Raw genomic sequence first — 21,819 nt, 5'->3', positions numbered from 1 at the left:
ATGTGAATACCTGTATGTGTACAGCTATGTGTATCTAATCTACTTTTACCCTTCAAAATTTCGTGGTTATGTCTTTTGAGAGATGTTACGGATTTTAAAATGTTGCTCATGTGAGGATGGTGGAATTTGAAAAACTTTGCGTGTTTCCGCCCCTTCACAGACATGCATTTTATCACATCAAGTTTTGTTCTTTTTGCTTGTCATGCTGGTTTTATTTTTGTACTACAACCCAATGCCATGCTGAGTGTATTCTACTTAAATTTCCTAATAGTTTCAAATCAGTTGCTATCTCTGGACACTACAGGGTTACACTGAATGGGCAGCCTCAGTAATTCTGCACTTATTTGTAACCCTTCAGGCCTCCTATCCTTCTATCCATGTAATATACAACCTGGTTGCATTCACCAGGGATTCATTTCCTCTCTTGGAGTACACTCACAACTACACTTACAGCACAAAAATAGATGGGAGTGAACCTTCCCAAATTAGACTTCAGGTAACATACTGTTTTATACTGCCCACATTGCATTAACGGTTCCAAGATTCAAAAGTGAGTCAGGTATTTGAAACATCTTAAGTGGAGCTTTAGTGCTGCAATTGATGCTAAACAGTTAAGAAAAGAGCTGGTGGAGTGGTTTAAGGGAGTGAATATCGAAACTCTCAGTCAGGCATCCCCTGTACTTGTACCTTAGCAGGCTTGCTTTCTGTCGTAAACTGCACATTCAACTGGGATGTTCTGCTTGAATCTCTAAAGACAGAAAAATAATCCAGTACCAAAAAAATTTGCCATCCGCAGAACTAAATAGTCATATTAAGGATGCCAACCTAAAGATCGCTGTTTTAGGCTTCTTCAAATAAATGCCATTTCTCAGTTAATTGCATGTATTGTCCTTCAAAAAGACGTTTTCTTTGTTCTCCTTTGAAAAAAAAAACAAACAAAAACCATCCGAAGTAATGTTGGACTGTAGCGTCCTGAAATAGCACACGTAGTTAGGGCTGTTGGTTTAAAAAAAAAAAAATGTTCTTTACCAGCAAAGCGCTTGCTTCTGCTTTTGAGCAACGAAATTAGCTTCAACAAAGCTTGTATCATGTGAAAATTATGAGTCTTCAATAGGAGAAAATTGGGTCAGCATCCATTTGCACGCCATTATTCATTGGAACCTCATATAAAAGTAGGCACAAATAGAAATGACAATTTGAAGTTACACATTCCATTCTCTTTTTGAAACGAAAGTAACAAACAAATCAACAGACAGCAGACTGGAGCATGTCAATTTTGTGCCACAAAGCGACAAACAAGCATTCAGACTCTCATTCACACTTAGGGGCAATTTAGAGTCATCAAAAAACCTAACATACAAGCCGGAATGCCTGGAAAAAAACACACTAGCATGGGGAGAACATGGAATATCCAGTAAAGTCAGGGCTGAGATTCAAAACCAGGCCCTCAGAACCGTTAGTAAATAAATCCTCCTCCAATATTTGATCAAATACGGTATATTTCAGAAGAGCTATTAGATCTGCCTGTAATGCAAAGTGACCATTAACTGAACTTGACAGTATGTTTCAGGCTTGTCTGTAAATGTAGCATTTTATTTTCCTTCTATCAGGCTGTTTGATGTCGGAGGCCAAAGGTCAGAAAGGAAGAAGTGGATCCATTGTTTTGAGGACGTCACTGCCATCATTTTTTGCGTCGCACTCAGTGGATATGACCAGGTGTTACACGAGGACGAGACCACGGTAAGGGCACTTGTCTCACGTGTCTCTCTCACTGGTTGGTGTGAGTTACTCTGGGTTTACACTACATGGTCCACATCACCCATTTATACATGGCACACTCCAGATAAAGGATGTGTCGTGGCAGCCAAAGCCAGAAACATTTGGAAACCTTCATTATAGTCAAAGCTGAATCAGAACACAAATAATTGGAGACACCCTCTAATGCGCTGTTTCACCAGTTAAACATTATATGGTAAACAAAAAATGCTAATCAAAACCAGTGGCGGTTCGTGCATTTCACTCTCACGCCTTCAGTGATGTCCGACTCGAATAAATACCCCTCATACTTACCATCATTTATGACACCACAGCTAGAGAAATTATATACAGAAGCACACGTTTGCATTACTGGGTGCTGCATCACCTTAAACAGTGTACAACACAGGGTATTTACCGGAGCATAACATCAATAAACCCACATCAGCAATAAATCTTATCATTATGTGTGATACTGTCAAAACTAAAAAAATAAAAGGGAAATTAAAATGATTTGTCCACAAAGTTTTATTAAGTCCACCAAGAGCAGGCAAGCTTTAACAAGATTATGCGCTAAAATACAAATGATATGAGAAATAGTTCATTTTATTTATTTACCATTAATTGAATATGGATGAAATAAAATGACAAAAACATATTAAAAATGAAAAAATATGTCAATAAAATGCTTGCACTCACCAAAACGCCTTCTCCCAAAACACTTAATTCAACACAAATTGTATTCTTTCCTCAAGGAGACTTTAATTACTTGGGTGTGTAGTTGAACGTGACGTGAATGGATGCTCACTGCAGGAAGGCGGCGCAATGCTCAACAAGCAAGCTACACGGTGTTGGCTTTGACTGATTGCTTTAGAGACGTAGCGTAGCTATTAGCTAACCTGTCCGGACTTGGCCATATTTCTGACTGGGCTACCAGGGGCGTGAGCTAACCCTGGGAAATAGTTCTACTGGGAATGCCTTCGGTTTGCAAAGGATCGATTTGGTGTTTGGAGCTACACTGGATTTGCAAACGTCAATTGTTTAACCAAGGCAGCAACGAGACACCAAAGCACGGCTGGACACACGCGCTGCGGTGCTTTTAAAAACTTATAGGGACACCCGAGTTGATATACAGTATTGTACATCTCAGTTCAAAGGTACAGAGAGCTCCTCGATGCGCTATGGTACTTTTAAAAAACTTTGGGAAATTTTTTGGGAACACCAGAGTGGATACACTGTACATCTCATTGCGAAGAGAGTGCATGAAGAGGTCAAGAAAAAGTGATGGATGAATACACCACAATACATGTATATAGTAATTCTATTTTAACATCACCAATCAAATGCCTATTACATTTTACAGTCTGTTGTTGCATGTAACTATTTTATTTTCTTATTTCTGGCTACTAAAAAAAAGTAGACAGAAAGGAGGTGGTGTAGATTTTTTCCTGTATATGCTCGCAAAGCTGATGTCACGTTGGCCTTAAACAAAGAAGCTGATTTGAATATGATGCACGCTGGTTGATATTTATGGGTCTAAAATGTAACCTCTGAGAATTTGTGCTCAGTAGCTGCTCTATTTACGCAGACGTCTTCGTGCCTCCGTGTGAGATGGGAGCGCCGCAGAGTCTCCTGTTGTGTGATGATGATGATGATGTGTCATGGGTCTGATGTTGACAGTAGCAATCTGTGCAGATGTCATCCGCTGTTCTATTTTTAACACAACTGTGATTGTGTCTGATAGGAGACAATGTGTTAGTGATCTGCCACAGTATCCCCAAATGTCACTACCTCTCCTCAACATAAAATCACGCATTTCTCAACCTCATCTAAAATGGTCAGAAATAAAAAAAATTAAAAAAACACACAGGGACAACTTGTTTCAATCCCTAGCAAACCCACCTCTTCTGCACTGTCTGTAGAGTAGCACCTACAAAGCTCTAATTAAGCATGTGGTTACCCATGAGACTGATGCATGGCACTGCTAGCTTTAATTAGACAGTGCACTGATCAAAGAAGTACAATTATTAAAAAAACAAACGCGTGTATGAATTTATAATTACAGCATGAGGAAAAGAACTTGGATGTTCTGCTTCACGCAGTCCTTTAACAGACATCCATCATATACACTGGGTCGAGAGTAAAGAAAGGAATAAAACTTCTCCTCAGTGGAATAAACACAACAATTCACAAGAGTGCAGAAAAAATATATTTTACTTTGACTTTGTTTACTTTAAAAAAATGTGCAAAATAGGATTTCTCCGGTCTCTCAAAGGACTTTCTCCTCTCCTTTGGGTGAAACATACTGTATGACAAAGAAGACGACTGTTTCACTTCTACACAGTGCCGTTTGGTTGCTAATATATTTTTTTAATTCTTATCTTGGGAGAAGGGCCGTTGAAATGGTGGTTCAATGGTGGCTTTTGAGTGGTCATCTCTTTTTTCCAATGAACAGCAGTATTTGTTGCAAAAACTACTGCATTTCTCCTGACACAAATTGTGTTTTTTTCCCTCCTGTTCAACCCCCCGTATTGGGGGGGGGTGATCAATACACACACGTCAAATCCAAAACAGTTTTCTTCATATATATGGGTGAATGACGTTAATTTAAATGTGAAATAAGTGATACCATGTCATTTACAAGGCTTGAAATGATTATATATATATACAGTGATGCCTCGTTTTTCGCGGGTAATGGGGACCGGAAACCCCCCGCCACCCCCTCGCGCGATAAGTATAAAACCACAAACTATGCCACTCCAAAAGACGTCCCCTGCTATGACCCCCCCCCCCCCCCCCCCCCCCCCCATGAAAAAAGTAGCACTGCCCTCACTTCACTGGATAAGCGATCTGTCATTAAGCTTTAGGAGCACGCCTACAAGATGCGGACACCAATGAGGAGTCGATTTTGAGTTCTGAGCGGGAGTTACAACTCCCCAACGCCCCTTAAGCTTAATGATAGATTGTTTGGCCAATCAGGTGAGAACAGCGGCTGAGAGATATCGAAAAAGGAAAGATAGCTTTTGCCTTTTGTAATAAATTGGAATTTAAAGTGTAAAATCTGTTTTTTAATCATGTTTGGTAAGCTCCTTGTTATCTGCTCTTAGTTGGACATCCGATGAACTGTTCAACATGATCCAGACTAGTACGAAAGAGAAGGCATACCAGTACATTTAGTGTTAGATTTAATAGTTTAAGACTTAAGTAAATATGTGTACTGCAGTCGTAGTTCGACTTCCAAGGAGTGCTAGTGATAAGCGTATTTATAGATATAACTCGCCCACTGGCATGCAGGAAACCTTCACAACACGTCTCTCCGCAATATAGTTTTTTGTTTTTTTTTTATTAATTTCCAAAAAGTCCATGATGTACTAATCTAATGTTTTAGGCATCCATTTGAGTGCGTTTTCACTTTCAAATACATTCTCGCCTTATTGCCTCTTTGTTGTAAACAACGAGGCTGCGTGGATATTTTTTCCGGCGGACTTTGACCCATTATAGAAAGGAAAAGATGGCTTGACTTGTCTGTTTAAGACAGACATGCGAGAGCATGCATGGATGTGAGCAGGCGGGGCGTGGATGTCAGCAGGTGGGGGAGAAACACAGCGAGGAGCAACCGATCCACGCTCTGATCTCGCCACAGTTGTCACTTGGGTAAAGAAGGCTTCAGCAAAGCATTTCTGGAGACCTCCATTTCAAACAAATTGGATGGGACCGAAGATGATTATGCGTAGAAGAGCGAGGATGTTTGTGCAAATGAAGAGCAGGAAGGAAAGGACGTCCGGAATTTAAATGGGAGGAGCTATTTGGCGTGTCAGATAGTGAAGATGACCTTTAAGGCATTTCAACAAATTACTATTTGACGATGTCAAAAAATAAAGCATGAAAAGTTCAAATCATTTTACTGTGGCAAATATTAGTTTCAGAATTTGTGTCTACGTGCATGCGTACATTGCCTCACACTTGTCTCACCCCCCCAACAGTATGTTACTTGATAAATGATGAAGAAATGTGTCGGAAAAAAAATGTAATTTCCTCATTTTAATAACACACATCACGTGCTGTAATTGGACAAACATGATATGTGTAACCACTAAAGTCAGGTGTAGATTTATACTCGCGTTTTTGTAAAATTCTCCCAAATTAAAGTAAAAAAAGGACTGTCGTCGACTTATACACAAAGTCAACTTGTACACGGAGAAACATAACTTGCAGGATAGTGTTAAAAAATAACTCAATCAACTGGAGCTATTAAATTAAAAATGTGGTTTCATGCATGCAGTCTTTCTATACAGTAATTTTCAATATTATTTGTCCTCATAAAGCTATTATCAACCGCCATACAATTTTTGTTGTTTTTCCAGATAATTTGACTTCACTTTCAGAGGCAGTTAGTCCATCGGGACTCTGTACTGACTGACTGCCCGTCAATTATGGCACACCGAATGATGAAAACATTTCAAAACAATGAACAAGTGGTTCAGTAAATTTCATCCGCCATTCTAATTTGCCATCATAATTGTCACAACCTGTGTCACCTGTCACCATTGGTAACAGTTGGACATATCACCGATTTAAACCTTCCGCATTTCTGAGACATATTTGAACTACCATATAGCTGGGAGCACAGAAGTATAAGCGCAATCTAAATAGGCAGCAAGCATAAATACAGTACATGCATCCAGGAACAACTGGCACAGCTGCTGCCATGTCTTAGATTTTAGTTAAAGATAGATTCAAATGAGGGATTATTTGTATTTTCCTCTTTTGGATGTGCGATGAGTTTAAGTTCGCTCCTTAGACAAACAAACACATGCACGCACACACACGCACACACACACACAGACACACACACATATGTTCTTGTCTTCATTCCCTTCTTGCTTTCAAAGACAAACTTCCTCCTGAAAAGCTTCCACATGTTCACAGGCACTCTTGCTGTCCTTCAATGTGACAGCTGCTTTTGGGGGACAACAGGTTTACTGCTTCTTATCAGTAATAGATGTATATGTGTGTCTGAGGGTCTGCGTGTGTGTGTGTGTGTGTTTCGTGAACTGTGTTCCGGGAAAATGTGTCCCTTGCGTTTTTGCTTGCTGCTTCAAACTCCACCTCGCAGCATCCTTGGTACCTTCCACTTCACCTGTCACTCTCACCCTCGGCTGTCCTGTCTAAGCAATCAGCAGTCAGATGTTCCACAGAAGCTCCGCCTACCAACAGGTATGAGTCCTTTGGAAAGGGGTACAAGCTTTCTTTGCATTTGTGTGTGCATGCTGTCTATTAATTATCCTTGACCTGGCCACATTTAGAAGCACATATATAGAAATATCTTTCATGGCATTTAAATGCTCTTTATTATTCATTTCTTAAATTTGCATGAAATTTTTGAATGTTATCGTACTCTGTTTATGTCCAAATCGTGGTTAGAGTTGCCTATTGTTTGTGTTTATATATATATATATTCGTTTTTGCTTATTATCTCATAGAATTATCTCATTTAGAATTGTGTGATTATTTTAGCATATATTTAACTCCCTCATCAGTCATTGGGTGTTTTTATTAAACTCATGTCAAATGTGCTCCCACTTCAGTATAAAAAAAAAAAACACAGTGTACAAGAAGTGGTCAGTGTATCATTAGACTAGGTTCAACAATAAGACACTAGCAATGCATGGCTTTGATTCACACATGTTAATTACATAGTCATGTAATTTACTGTACAGAACACTGTTTTCCTCTTAGTTTTGTTGTTTTTGTTCAATCTGCATGCATATATTGTCTTATGTTAGATGACTAGTCTTTGGGTTTCTGTGTCTGACTACGATTTCGCGTGAAAGGCCGTTTTAAAAGTTTTGTTTATGATCTCCTCTGCAGAACCGCATGCACGAGTCACTGAAGATGTTTGATTCCATCAGTAACAGCAAGTGGTTTGAAAAGACTTCGATCATCCTCTTTCTTAACAAAAAGGACATTTTTGAGAATAAGATCAACAAGTCGCCACTGTCCATCTGCTTCCCTGAATATACTGGTACGCCTACATAGGACATCAAAATTATTTTGTTCCAACATACCCTTTACATGTCATTTTAAGCTTTGAGTCTTTTTCTCACTTTGAATGAGACAATTCTATTACAAAGTTAGTTCTATCCAGTTAAGATGGTTAAGATAATGGGAGGGCCATCAGTTCAGTTTGCGTATGGATGCAAGACTGACATAAAGCACTACAATAACGGCACCATCAAAACAGGAAACAGTTCATTTGCCTCTGCTTACAGGTCACTGTCCAGACACATTACAATTACACAGAATATAAACATACATTTTGTATCATGAATCCCTTTGCATTGCCTACCCAGTATTCCATTACAACACGTAACTTCAAATGTGGGATGCATATTTTCTTGGTATAACAAACCCACAATGATAAATTAACAAACTTAAACAAATTAACATTGAATGTATGTTTTGTTTTTCCTACAATCAATCCACTAATAACTTCTGTATGTAGTGTGTATACATCTTTAGTAGTGGTGGTCCGTGCATTTCATACTTAGGCGTTCAATGATGTCCTACCTGGAGAACTCACACATAAGCATTACTGGGCGTTGCATCATCTTAATCGTGTACTATACAGGCTATTTTCCAACGTCATTAAACATCTATAAACCCGCATCAGCAATTAAAATGTATCACTACACGTGATACATGATATCCATTAATTGAATATGAACAAAATAAAATGACAAAAACATATTATAAATGAAAAAATAAATAAAATGCTTGCACCAAAACGGCTGTCCCCCAAAACACTTATTTCTACAGAAAATCCATTCTTCTTTCTTTCCTCGAGAAGACTTCACTGACTTGGTTAACGTTTTCCTCTCCTTCAGCCATTTTGGGTCAAAAAGCGAGTAGATATATTAAATTTTTCTGCTCAAGGTGCCCGGCTCTGGCTCTGGTGTTGTGTACATCGTTAATGCAGCTCAACCAGGCCACACTGTGTAGCTTGGTTGCTCTGTATCGCGCTGCCTCCTATCTAATCCATCCAATCACAGGGCGCGTTGAATGTGAGGCTTTCTAGCTGGCCTTACTGACTCCAACTCATGATCTGATTGGCTATCGCAACGATCAACTATATATTCCTGTTCACTTATAGTGCGCAAGCGCACACACTATTGATTGTGAAGGCCTCGGTCAGATTTCATACAGCCCGCCGACACAAGTTGGCTGAAATCTGATTGGATAAAAACTTTAACCTAAAACTACAACACTGGAAAGAGTGTAACCAATTTAACAGAAATGGACTTTTATTATAATTATAATAATCATGTCAGGTTATATCAGGCCGGCAGAGAAGGCCTTGCTGGCTCTGACAGCCCACCCCTGGTCTTTAGGGTGTTGTGGTTCAATATAAATATGTCAACAAGCTGCTGCTGCAAACTACTTCTTTTAGAAATTAGGAGTAGTGCTTACTCCTTTTTTTGAAGCTCTAAAAGGTGAACACAGCCTGGGAAAAGGCGGCCAATAAGACAACATTAATGTAACGGTAATGTCTTATCCCCAACATTGGCAGAATGGTCGTCGATGACATGATGTATCGAAAGCAGCTGACAGGCTCATTCATACTGAGGTGATGCGAGCGAAGACATGATGAAAACCAAGTGAGAAAGCTCGAGCGCATGAGTGTAATTTGGAAAACATCAGAAACAAATCGAAAAAAAACAAGATTGTGGGAATGCGGTGATGAGAGGGACCCGAACAGCATGACTGTGAGAAAGAGAAAATTAAAATTCCAATCGCTTTCTTCATCTTTTGACAAGGAAGGACTCAACTGTGCATGTTCTCATGGTGTTGCAAATGAAGCAGACAGACAAGCCGCAGTGCTGCCAAGACTGAGAGCCAGATATGTTTGTGACACTTGGCCCACAGATGACTCGTCTCACCACCATCTGACTCCATCTAACAGCATTTTAACAAGTGGAAAGCTGCAAATCCAGTTCTTTCCTCGCAGTCGATTATGGATGTGAACCATGGGGCATGCAGTAGCTTTGCAAGATGAATCAATATGCGCTGTGAATTACGGTTGCTACTTTTGAGCTCTCGTTTATTTGAGATAATCCAAGAGTGTGGTGCCAAAATTAACACAAAGGTCTGATCTCATTCTAGAATTAAAACCCTTTGTAGTTGGAGCTAGAATAGCACAAGCATATTATTAACGTAATCTGAAAATTTTGTTTTTCTTCTAGATTTAGAGAGTTTTGTCCTTTTTTTAGAGACCATTTGGATGAACAAATTAAAAAACATAAGTAGCTTTGACCTCTGTCTGTTAAAATAATACTGTCACAATGCTATTTTTATGTCATCTCTGTCTCTACAGGGCCAAGCACGTATGCGGAAGGAATTTCCTTCATTGCGTCTCAGTTCACCAACAAGAATAAGACATCCAAGAAGGTTTACTCCCACGTGACCTGCGCAACAGATACCAGCAACATACAAATTGTCTTTAACGCAGCCACTGATGTCATTATCGCCAATAGTTTGGAGCAGGCTGGCCTAGCCTGAAGTTGTCTTGACCTTGAGGTCATATCAATCGGGTTCTGGGTTCAATACAAATAGATGTTTCCTATTAAATTGTCAATGGGTGTGATGGTGACTGAGGGGTTAATATGATCAGTAGGATGGATTGATGGATCCAAAGATTTCCTGTGAAATCTTTACCAAATAGCCTCATATTATTATCACACAACTTGATAATCTTTCAAATTGAGTCCTAATAGATTGCAATGATTCTTGAGTATTTTTTTCAAAACCTCAGTGACTGTAAATAAGATCCTCATTTGATAAAAAAAAATAATATTAGTATACCTAAACTTCGTCAACAAAAGAAAAACAGCAATATAATAAACAAACATTGAACAAAAGATAACTTTTAAGCCAAAATGTTACATTTTAAGCCCGTTTCTTGGGGTCATCCACGCCCCCCCTCAGGCATCACCTCACGCCACCCCAGGGCCCCGCCCCACTATATTGATTAATTTGCTTGTTTAATCTTCTGGTCTTTTGATGTCAATACTATGACTGGATAATCAGCAGCACATTGCAATAACCCTGAGAGACCAACATACACTATTCACCATTTGTTCCGCAGGATTTTTTTGGTTAGCATCGCTGTTTACTGTACACATTTTGCAGTAGATGAAAAGCATCTTTATTTTTGCTCATTGTACTTATGAGACCTATCATTTCCTTGCACTGGTCTCCACAAAACCAGTTAAGGCTACAGATTACGATGTAGGATACTGATGCAATTTGACACTTCTCAGACTGCTTCAGCAGAACAATTGACTTTATAGGGCCACAAGGGACCTATTGTGCTGTATGCTGCCGCATGTGTTTTCTTCCTTATTGTCTGCAACAGCACCCAATCAGTCAAACTTGAGCTTTGAAGAAAATTTGATTGCATTTGTGCAGCTACAGTATATTGTCAAATGGAGCTCTGGTTTCCACTACTAGTTTGGAGCTCTGCTGCTCTGATCTTCTCCCAACCTTTTGAAAAATTTGCATGACTGATTAAAAACAGGAGATTACTTGACATTAACATGTATGCAACATCTAGAACAGTGATCAGTGTCTAGATGAGTGTTGTTCCGTGAGACATAGTCAGGTGTGCCGTGGAAAATTACTCCATTTCAATTTCAGTTTTTGCTGCTGTTGTCGCATCAGCTTGGCGATATGACATGATTTTAAACGGTTATTTAAATCCATCCAAATCTGCACAACCGTTAAGTTCTTTTTCCTCCCGCGTCGTCTGCTTTAACTGGAAACTGCTGTGTGCAGCAGGAGCCTACTCTCATTGTGTATCATACGTCAATCCTCCTCGGCTGCAGAACCCAATCACATTACAACTGCCGTTGTCTACTTCCTGCTGCTCTGGCTTCAATATCAATATGAGTTTACTACTGCGGCTAACTAGCTCAGGTATTATGGTTAACATGTTATCATATGCTACTTTCCCTGAACATTTTATGTGTTATTGTTCTATGTAGGATGCAAGCAGTCTAGCAAGCTCAACAAGGTGAACTTATCGAACTTTTCTCCGCGTCCAAAAAATCGATCTTAAGGAGCAATGGTGATTGCCAAGAATGACAGGCATCATTCTCGCTAATCACTGGCAGTTTTCTGCTGGTGGGATGCCTCATAATTTTTCCAAAGGAAATAGTGAGCCTTAGCTCAAAATAAAAAAACTTGAAAAGCACTGATCTAGAATATAGCTTATCACTTTAATAGTTTATTACAATAATTTTGGTATTAAAATTTGTTTTAAAAGTTGTGGTCATTTTCTTCCACATCATATTTGCAGTATTTTAGAGAATGAATGGCGCACTGCTGCTAGCGTGAAACGTAAGTGGTCATGCTATCTTCAACTTTGACATGTTGTCACCATCCAGATGAAATTTCAGCTCCCTGGTGTCTTCTTTCAACACTTTCCCTTTGATGTGAAATGCCTTTGATGTAAAAATCAAGTATTTGACAAAATACTGCACAAGGGTTAATAAAATGAGAAATAACTTCATTAATCTGTAAATATTTGAGGTAATTAATCACTTTAATCTTACTTTAAAATTGTTTCAGAATCCCTCAACCAGTAATTTTAGATGCTTTGTGTTATTGTGACAGATTGAAAAGATTGATATACTACAACAAAAAAAACTGTCAGTTATTTAATTTGTGTAACAGATGCAGCTGTGACCTTTTACCTTCTGTTGCATTTGAGACCAGTCCCAAATGCTAGCTGCAACCTTTAGTTTTGACCATCATAAAGAATAGTGCTGTTTTCTTTTGTCAATCGCTAAATAAATCAAAAATAACTTCAAACATTGTGCAAACTATACACATTGCATTTTTTCCCTAGTTTGTAAATGTTTTTAAAGGCGTAATAATCAAAGTTATTTATGAATATTTTTTCCTTCAACATCTCAAATTGTTCAGTGGCATCAGCTCTACCCATACATATGCAGGTTAAATTTATTAACACCCATAAAACATTGAAAAATGGTATGGTCCGTCTTTGTAGTCTGCGATGTGATGATGACACTTAAAGACATAGCCATTAACTGATCTCTTACACCACCAACTATCTTGAGGAGGAACACAAGTCAACAAAGATTTTTTGTTTGCTGAGATAGATTGACCAACAGAATGTTGCAAAAATCTCAGGAAAATCAATGTCATGAATCATTTTAAAATGAATCTTAAAAATTGTAGTTATAATGGTTTTATATGGTCCCAAATTTGGACAATGATCATTTTTGTTTACAAAATCTTGCACGTCCAGCTCCAATCACATAGAAGTCTCAGAGTTGTTGAATTTTAAAATTTTACAAGTTTTAATCATCTGCTGGAAATTTCAGCCCCCTAGTGTTTTTTCCCATTGATTCTTTTTATATCATAAAAAAGCAATTTCCATAATTTGTAACGTAATGTTAGAAGAGTTCAAATAAATCTCTCCATCCTTGACTTGCTCAAATGTGGGGTGTTCTCATGTCTGTCTCCCACATTTCAACGGCAGGCCCCGTCTTTGTTGCGATCGAATGCATATCACTCGACTTTTGTCAAATGTGCCATTTTTTTTTTAAAGTTAAATTTACCAGACATCTAACAGACAACAACATGCGCTTCCATTTTCGCATCCTCCTTCTGCCTCTGCACTCTCCCTCCCACCCTCAACACAAGCCTATCAGGTTGCGTTAAACACAACGACGGCCAATCAGTTTCCACTTTAGTGTGTTTTTGACCTATGTTTTCCAACCCTCAACAACTCAAGCACAAGAAGCCTGACACATAAAAATTGATCTAATCCTCATACAGAAAGCATAAATTTAGAGATTAAAAGTGAGTAACAACAAAAAAATAACAATTTGAATATGACTATAATTAATTGATTGTAATTAATGTCATTCTAACATCCCTAATTACTATTATCATACCAAAAATAAATTAGTCTTGAATGTTATTTAAAAAATAGCCTTGAACGTTATTAAAAAAAAAGCCTGTCTGCTTAGTTACAAATTTCTATTTTAGGAACCAGGTAGATGACAGCTCCCACATCCATATATGGCGTGTCCTAATTAGCGACTTTATGGTGCCTCAGGCTGTTGATCAACCTGCTTTGTGCGTGTATTTGTGGTCTGACCCGTGTGTGTGTGTGTGGGTGTGCGTGTGCGTGCGTGTGTGTGTCTGTGTGTGTGTGTGTGTGTGTAGTATAGAGTGTGTGTGTTGTATAGAGAAGGCCAAGTGTGTGCTCATGATTGTGAAACACTAGAAAATGTGTGAGAGACACCAAGTGCCCACGGGTGCAGCGGTGGAGCCAATATGAGTGGATTAATGACCCAGAAGGCACTTTCTACACACTGACTTTAAACACAAAAGCCTGAACATAGAAATGTGGTTTCGAAATGTCACAAAAATGTTACTGATTTAAAAAAAACAAAGAACAAATCACTAATCGGAAGAGTAAATTTAATGCTCGATGCAAAAGTTAGATTACCCAGTTGCCCAGCACTGCCTTTAAAATGTGACCAGAAATTGCAATTTGTTTGTGCAGCATTCAGCTCCTCCCTCATTCTGTATGTGCAGCTGTTATTGTGTAGTCAGGCGTTATTATGCTTCATTTTGTGTAGCTGTGGATCCTAAAGTTCCCTTTCTGTGCTCTTATTGCCCAGGAAGCTAAATCACTATAGATGAGTCAGTAAAATGTTTTCGCCTGCGTTTTTATTTTTCAAGCCACAACTTTAACTTTATCTTTCATCAATACGTGTTTCTTTTGTACAGTCACTTTGATGGCATAGCAAACACATAATATAATACATACATGAAATAAGGTGCTTTTTGAAAATATAACGCACACATTTTGCTTTAACATCATCAGCCCTTTAAATCTATAGACATGTTTGAACAGCATGTGAAAAGAATATCATACAATGTTATGAGTGGATTTTTAGGGGCATGTTACCGTTAGGGGTGTCAGAGTAACAGATTAATTGTGATGATATTGTTGCAGTCAAAGATAATGCATTGTTTTTTTAATCACATTTATCTAGTTTTTAATGTCTCCTGGATGTTGATTAGATCTGTCTTCTTCTGCTTAAAGTGTTGGGGGTTGGAAAACAATCCACAGAAGTAGCCTCTGATTAGTTGTCATTGTGATTGGCATAACCTGATAGGCTGCTGTTGTGGCTGGCAGGGCAAGTTCAGGAGCAGAAGGAAGACATGATAATGGAGGCCGATATTAGATTCTAATGGTGTGACAGCCATGAGCAAAAATGTCACGGTACCACAATATTAAAATTGCAGCTCTATTTATTTCCTTTGAACACTGTCTATTTATTTTCTAAACAAAATACTGAGTAGTTGCTACCTTAATAAATGTGTGCTATTATTACTACTGCTTATAGAAGTTCGCCGGTACGAACACCTGATTCGACTGACAAAGACTACCATGACCTAAATACTGTAGTCAAAGTGAAAGTCAAGTCAAAGTCAAGTTTATTGTCAATTTCTTCACATGTGCTTAACATACAAAGGAATCGAAAATGCGTGTCTCACTATCCTCTGCCTTTTACATGTACAATAACAAAGTGCAGGTGCGTAGGACGAGACAATCCTAAAAACTAGATTCTTATCTATAGTAATTTTAAGTGCAGTATGTTAGATCTACTTTGCCTAGTGTTGCTAAACTAATAACTAAAACTAAAAACTAAATCTGAAAAACCAGGTGTGGCAAGAGTACCCCCCCCCCCAAGAAAAAAAAATGTCAACAACTGCCGAGCACACACACTGGTGAAAGATTAAAAAAAAAAAAGCTCGGAACACGATGAAGTTAGCTTCACAGCGCACTCCCAAGATTTCAGCTTTTAATTCCACCTTAAAAGTCTTTAGATAGCAATGTTTCCCATGTGTTTGCATGACAAAAGCCTCTGCTTTTTAATCACCCCAACATTATTTGCCAGTCTGAAATAGCATTGAGTTTCTCACCTGATTGCTAATACACACACACATATATATATATATATATATATATATATATATATATATATATATACACCATGCTAGCTGTCAATTGAGACTCATTTTGAAAAATTCAATTGGAATAATTAATAATTTGTCTTATTATTATTTACTTTTATTATATTATTAATATTGTTGTTGGTTTTGTTGTTATTATTTGTAAGTATTAAACCTTGAAGCCTTGTTCATATAATGTTTGTTTAAAAAAATAATAGACATATTTCATCAAACATGATGAATAATTGTAATTAATAATCGTGATTTCAACATTGACCAATGTTGTGATTATTATTTTGGACATAATCGTGAAGCCCTAGTTCACATTAACATTCTTCCATCCACCCATACGTTTTGCATAGCCGCTTATTCTCACTAGGGTCGCTGGCTTTCTGTTGCATATCCCATCCGGCAACATCACCCAAATTTATTGCTTTAGACACACGAACATGTCATGTCCTCCAGCATGATGCTTTGTAGGTCCAAGGGCATCAAAGGGACACTGTGTAAGATTTGGACCATTTTTCATTAAAAAGGAATCAAATAAATGATTATAAATTTCTAAAACTTTCAAATCAATGTGTTCTTATTGAGCAATAGTATGTTCTAAATAGAATTGAAGGTCAAGTTATCATTAAATTAGATGACATGGGTGTGGCACTTCTCCAGAGGCTGCCATGTTTGTTATAGCTACAGACAATGGTAAATGCAGCACCTCCAGCTGTCCGTAATGATAAAATGTAAAATCTTACACAGTGTCCCTTTAAGACAAAGACTTCTCTCTTATCCCCCATGCATGGCAAGAAGGTTACAAGAAAAAAAAAAAAAAAGAGAGAAATTGCCATGCAATTCAATTATTTTATAAGAGGTGGCTTGTTGTGTCAACTCTGCAAGCAGCCAATCATGTTCTGCACCCTTTGTTAGATTAACCAAAAAAGGAACGTGCTCATTACTGGGTATAGATAGTACAAGTACCTTGACTTTTACAGCAACACCACTTCAAAACATTGACATCATGGTAAATTCTAAAAACTTTAGTAACCATATTTAGAATATCAACCTTATTGTCATTCAAAGGTTCATTTTTTTAATAGAACCAAATGTAAAATAAACACGTTTGACTAACAGCACAAGTAATGTCCTGTGTTTAAACCTTTGCTGTTGAGTTTCTATGATTTTCTTGTGCTTGGATGGCTTCTCGCTGAATAAGCATCACACGAGATTCCAAAAGCATGTTGGCTTGTTCAGCATAAACTCTGAATTTTTGTAGACTATAATTTGAATGATTGTGAGTTTCTCTGCAGCAGTCCCTGTGAGTGACTGGTGATCGTTTCTCTCTCGACGAAATCAGAGAGAGGAATTGCTTGCCGACAGTCTCAATGAGAAAAGCGGATGGATGGAAGAAAAGAGGAATATTTTGGGAGGGCGGGGTTGCTTGGGATCCTGCTTCTTAGTCCTTCACAATTGTTCACATTTGCACTTCAGAGTGAATTGCACTTCAACGGGGTGAGTATTTGCTGGTTATCATCCTTGCACTTTTGTTGCTCTCATTAAAACCTTTCTGCTCTCTCGCATCTCCTTGCAGCAAAATTGAGTTTATGAAAGCTTTACTTTGTCAAGAAGTCTAATTAAAGAAGAACAAGATGAAGACTTGAGTACTAATGCTGTATTGCATTGGTATTATGTTGGGGTTGTATTGGAAATCTATTGAAATCATAATAAAGCACGACTTGAGTACCTTATGTGTGGATAGTGTTTTGGCTTCAAATCCTGTCACATTCATTCTTGCATTTCCCTCAAATCTGTGCATGTATTTTTGGTGTATCTAAGTCAATGTTTTCATTCCTTCCAACTCTCCTACAGAATCGTATGCATGAATCTCTGATGCTGTTTGACTCAATCTGCAACAACAAGTTCTTCATCGACACTTCCATCATCCTCTTCCTCAACAAGAAAGATTTGTTTGCAGAGAAGATCAAGAAGTCTGCGCTCAGCATCTGTTTCCCTGAATACACAGGTAAATGTCATTTCCGCTGAATGCATAATGATGGATGATACCAAAACATCTTGTGAGCAGACAACCTTAACATGCGCAAAATCTAACTAATATAGGATACGGAACTATTAGTTTAATTTCGTTCTCAATCCAACATACAGATTAAGTGTTTTTGTTTTGTTTTTTTCTGTCAGTTTGACAGTGTTAGAACGGCTATGGGAACACATTTTGAGCAATGGCTAGCGCCCCCTTGGTCCCCTTGGTTCATTTCTTTGGGGAAATGTGGATGACAAGGAAAACTGCAGAAAAAATATTGTTGTTTGTAAAAAAAAAAAAAAAAAAAAAAGAGAGAGAGAAAAAAAATCCTGTAATGTTTGGACAAGGCATTAAAGGGGCTATATCGTGAGATACATTTGGCTCCTGAATATACATATGCATACTTATGATGAAATCCTACCGGCAGTTTGGTGATTTATTTTTTAATGAAATAATGAGTTACCTTTTTTTTTTGTTGTATTTTTTATTTTTTCTCTTCTCAAGCTGACTGAAGGGGATCACCCACAAGACAATAAAACAAGCCAACAAGACTTTGGGCTATGTAAATGTACTATATGGATACAACTGTGATTTCTAGTGCTGGCCGATAATATCGCTATAACAATATATTGTGATACAAAGTGCTCCCGGAGTGGCTTTCATTTCATGATTTTTGTCGAATTATGAATGGTGTTTTACATGTACTTCCAAGCACTTCAAAAACACCACATTAAATGTTATATTACACGACCTTTCGAGTGAGACAAACAGCAAAAAAAGAAAACTTTTGTTTCTGCCATTGTAGTCACATCTCTGGCTTCCGTACAGTGTTCAAGTCATCCATATTACGTTCCTGCATGTGTTCCCAAGAAGCGCAATAATATCCACGCAGCCATATTAATGAGTAGTAGAATCTCATGTTACACATTATTCAAATTGGAATTTTGAGACGTCAAGTTTAGTTTTGATTTTTCTTTTCTTTTTGTTCCTTTTTTATGCTAAGTAATTTTCTGTAATATGAAGAAAAAAAACCTGTACAGAAGCGACCGTGTCTGCAGGTGTACTGTACTTGGTAAATTATAACAATAGACTTCCCCCGTAAGGGGGAAGTACGGGGGCGGAGTCCTTTTCTCTTAATGGGCGGGGCCGGTGATTCGAGCACAGCAACGAGCAAGAATTCTCAGAGATTGCTCAAGGAAGGAATGAAAACTTTGGAGGAGGTGGGGCAATTAGGCTTTAAACATTCTTCAAAGCTCTAACAAGTTGAATTACAATGATCCAGCCCATTCAACCTTTATCAACTAACACAGGTAAAAGGATTATTTTAGTCGGTTAGACCTTGTTAGAAAGGCATGGTAACACATTTTAAGCAACCACTAGCTCACCCTTTGTTCAATGTTAAAAAACATTCATTGCCGTTTACAATTTTCCATAGCAAAATTTGGATCCGAAGATATCCGCAAATCCCCACTAAGGCCTGAGTTTTTAGAATCCTTTGTTTTTAACGAAGAAATCATGGCTGACAGGGAAAACTATAGAAACATATCTGTTGTTTGCAAGAAAACCTGCTGTGTTTGGACAAGGCCTGAAAGATCATCATTTCTCACCTTTCCCCAACTTTCCTGTCTCCTTCCAGGACCAAACACCTACGAGGATGCAGCAGCTTACATCCAAGCACAGTTTGAGAGTAAGAATCGCTCCCCAAATAAGGAAATCTACTGTCACATGACCTGTGCCACAGATACAGGGAACATCCAGGTGGTGTTTGATGCCGTGACCGATATCATCATCGCCAACAACCTCCGAGGATGTGGCTTGTACTAAGCGCCCCATGTAAGACCCCCACCCACTCGTTCCTTCCTTTCTCCTACCTGTCCCCTCCCACCTGGTCCTCAATCCTCTTCCTGGGGAAACGATGATGGTAATAATACTGATTATTAATAAAAAAGAAAAAGAAGAAAAATGCAACTTGGTACACATTAATGATGAGAATTTAATATATATATATATATATATATATATATATATATATATATATATATATATATATATATATATATATATATATATATATATATATATATATGTATGTATGTATATATATATATATGTATATATATATATATATATATATATATATATATATATATATATATATATATATATATATATATATACACATATATATATATACACACACACACATATATATATATATATATATATATATATATATATATATATATATATATATATATATATATATATATATATATATATATATATATATATGTAATGTTTTTAGTTCTTGTCCCTTGCTCTGGCTTCTTCCCTCATGTTCTCTGGCGTGCTGCAAAACAAACAAACGTGTTTTTGAAGGAAACACAAAACTGCAGCCTTGAAACCCTCTCGAACAAAGTTCAGCTCTAATCTCATTTTCTTTTCCCGTGATGTCTTTTGTTGCTAACGAAACAGCTTTTTTTTAATTACCTTGGATATGGATTGTCTTTTATTTTTGTTGGTTATGTCTATATTTATTACATCAGCCTGTACACAGATTTGTATTCACATCTTATCTCACCTGACACATTTGTTGTATATTATTTTGTTTCTTGCAACAGTAGTGTTTATGTAGGAAGAATTTTGAATAAATATGTGGAAATGTCTGTCACTTAAAATATATTGAACAGTTCAGCCAATCACTACCTTGAAAAAACACTCAAGACCTGCTGAACCTTTCAAACACAAATTGATTTAGCATTTGTTTTTTGTTTACATTAGCGGAGACATTTTGGAGACCTGTTCTTTCCTAATTGTATGACTTTGCTGTTCCACAAAGAGTCCTGGCATGGACACAAAGTGTTTCCTATGCTGGCTTTAGCCTGATAGCCAATGGGAAGCAGTGCCAGGTGACACATGCAGGTACTGTACTGTAGATAGCAATTGCCTTTAGAAGCGAGTACACGTTATAACTACCTTTCTCACTATTATAACCTCTACTAATATTCTTGTTGTAAGGAAGTTTGGTCCTGGTTTGAAAATGGTCGATTAATTTATTACGTTATTTATTGACGATCGCACCCTATCCCAGACATACTCTATCTATCAGTCTCTTTTACTCTACATTTACAGTACACACCGTCATATGCCTTTACATCTTTCATCTCCATTCATGCATGGCATCCTGGCATACAGCTATTATTGGAGGTGGGCCTGAGGAGTGAAGTTGTCCTAAGGGGTCAAAAGCCCTCTTTCTCCTCCTTGCTCCTATATTAAAGCACCTGACATGTATAGCATGATATTACTCCAGCCTTTGTATAAAGTGACCAGTTACTGGAAGAAGAAAAAAAAAGATCCACATAGATATTGTTGATATTTTTTAAAAATTAAAAATAAAATAAAAGCACTTTGGTAAAAAAAAAAATACATACATACATACACACACACACGCACGCACACACACGCACACACACACACACACACACACATATATATATATAAAAATCCAATGCCAAGCTAAGAGCAGTGATTTAAATAGAGAGGTAGTTGTGAATATTTTCATTCCTCCAGATCATGCCATTGTCAAGGTAACCTTTCTGTTCTGGTTGTCTTAGAAGTTGATTGTTGTAGCCACTGTTGGCTTTCAGGGGAATGGATAAATACCGACGTTATGTTTCCACTCCATCACTCAGGCCAAAGCTGTTTTATCTATGCTAAGTGTACAAATTGTTAAGGCCCGTTCGAATGAGAGACAAAATGTCTTGTAAGACAACTAGAACAGGCCAGTTGCTATTGATTCAATGCCTTGCGATGGAGGAGGATGTTTTGTTCTTGAATCAAAGTTGAATGGGTATTTAGGATGCTAATACTTGCAGTAATGTCAATGTCAAAGCTGTTAATAAACTGTTAAAAAAATAGTAATTAAAAAAAAAAAGATTTTTATAAATCACATCTGTAACATCAATTAAACC

At 37.6% G+C, this 21,819-nt stretch overlaps 2 protein-coding genes across 2 annotated transcripts in view; both read left to right on the top strand.

The window, feature by feature from the left end:
- LOC148421933 (guanine nucleotide-binding protein G(o) subunit alpha) overlaps positions 1–19,839 on the top strand; it is a 90,748-nt gene extending 70,909 nt beyond the window's left edge. The window contains exons 6-8 of the mRNA XM_088416466.1: positions 1,611–1,740; positions 17,680–17,833; positions 19,485–19,839. Of these exons, the coding sequence (XP_088272592.1) occupies positions 1,611–1,740; positions 17,680–17,833; positions 19,485–19,672 (472 nt within the window). The 3' untranslated portion in view covers positions 19,673–19,839. The remainder of the gene's footprint in view (positions 1–1,610; positions 1,741–17,679; positions 17,834–19,484) is intronic.
- On the top strand, positions 6,849–13,279 carry LOC148421934 (guanine nucleotide-binding protein G(i) subunit alpha-like). The gene is made up of 3 exons (XM_088416467.1): positions 6,849–6,972; positions 7,627–7,780; positions 10,130–13,279. The coding sequence occupies exons 1-3, from the start codon at positions 6,943–6,945 to the stop codon at positions 10,312–10,314; spliced, it is 369 nt and encodes a 122-aa protein (XP_088272593.1). The 5' UTR covers positions 6,849–6,942; the 3' UTR covers positions 10,315–13,279.
- Positions 19,840–21,819: the final 1,980 nt, after the last annotated feature.

This window comes from Hippichthys cyanospilos, chromosome 6 (assembly GCF_059441005.1).
Source record: "Hippichthys cyanospilos isolate Australia breed blue-spotted pipefish chromosome 6, RoL_Hcya_1.0, whole genome shotgun sequence".
Taxonomy (NCBI): Eukaryota; Metazoa; Chordata; class Actinopteri; order Syngnathiformes; family Syngnathidae; genus Hippichthys; species Hippichthys cyanospilos.
The sequence above is the reverse complement of the archived record's forward strand: the minus strand, read 5'-3'. Positions and strand labels throughout refer to the sequence as shown.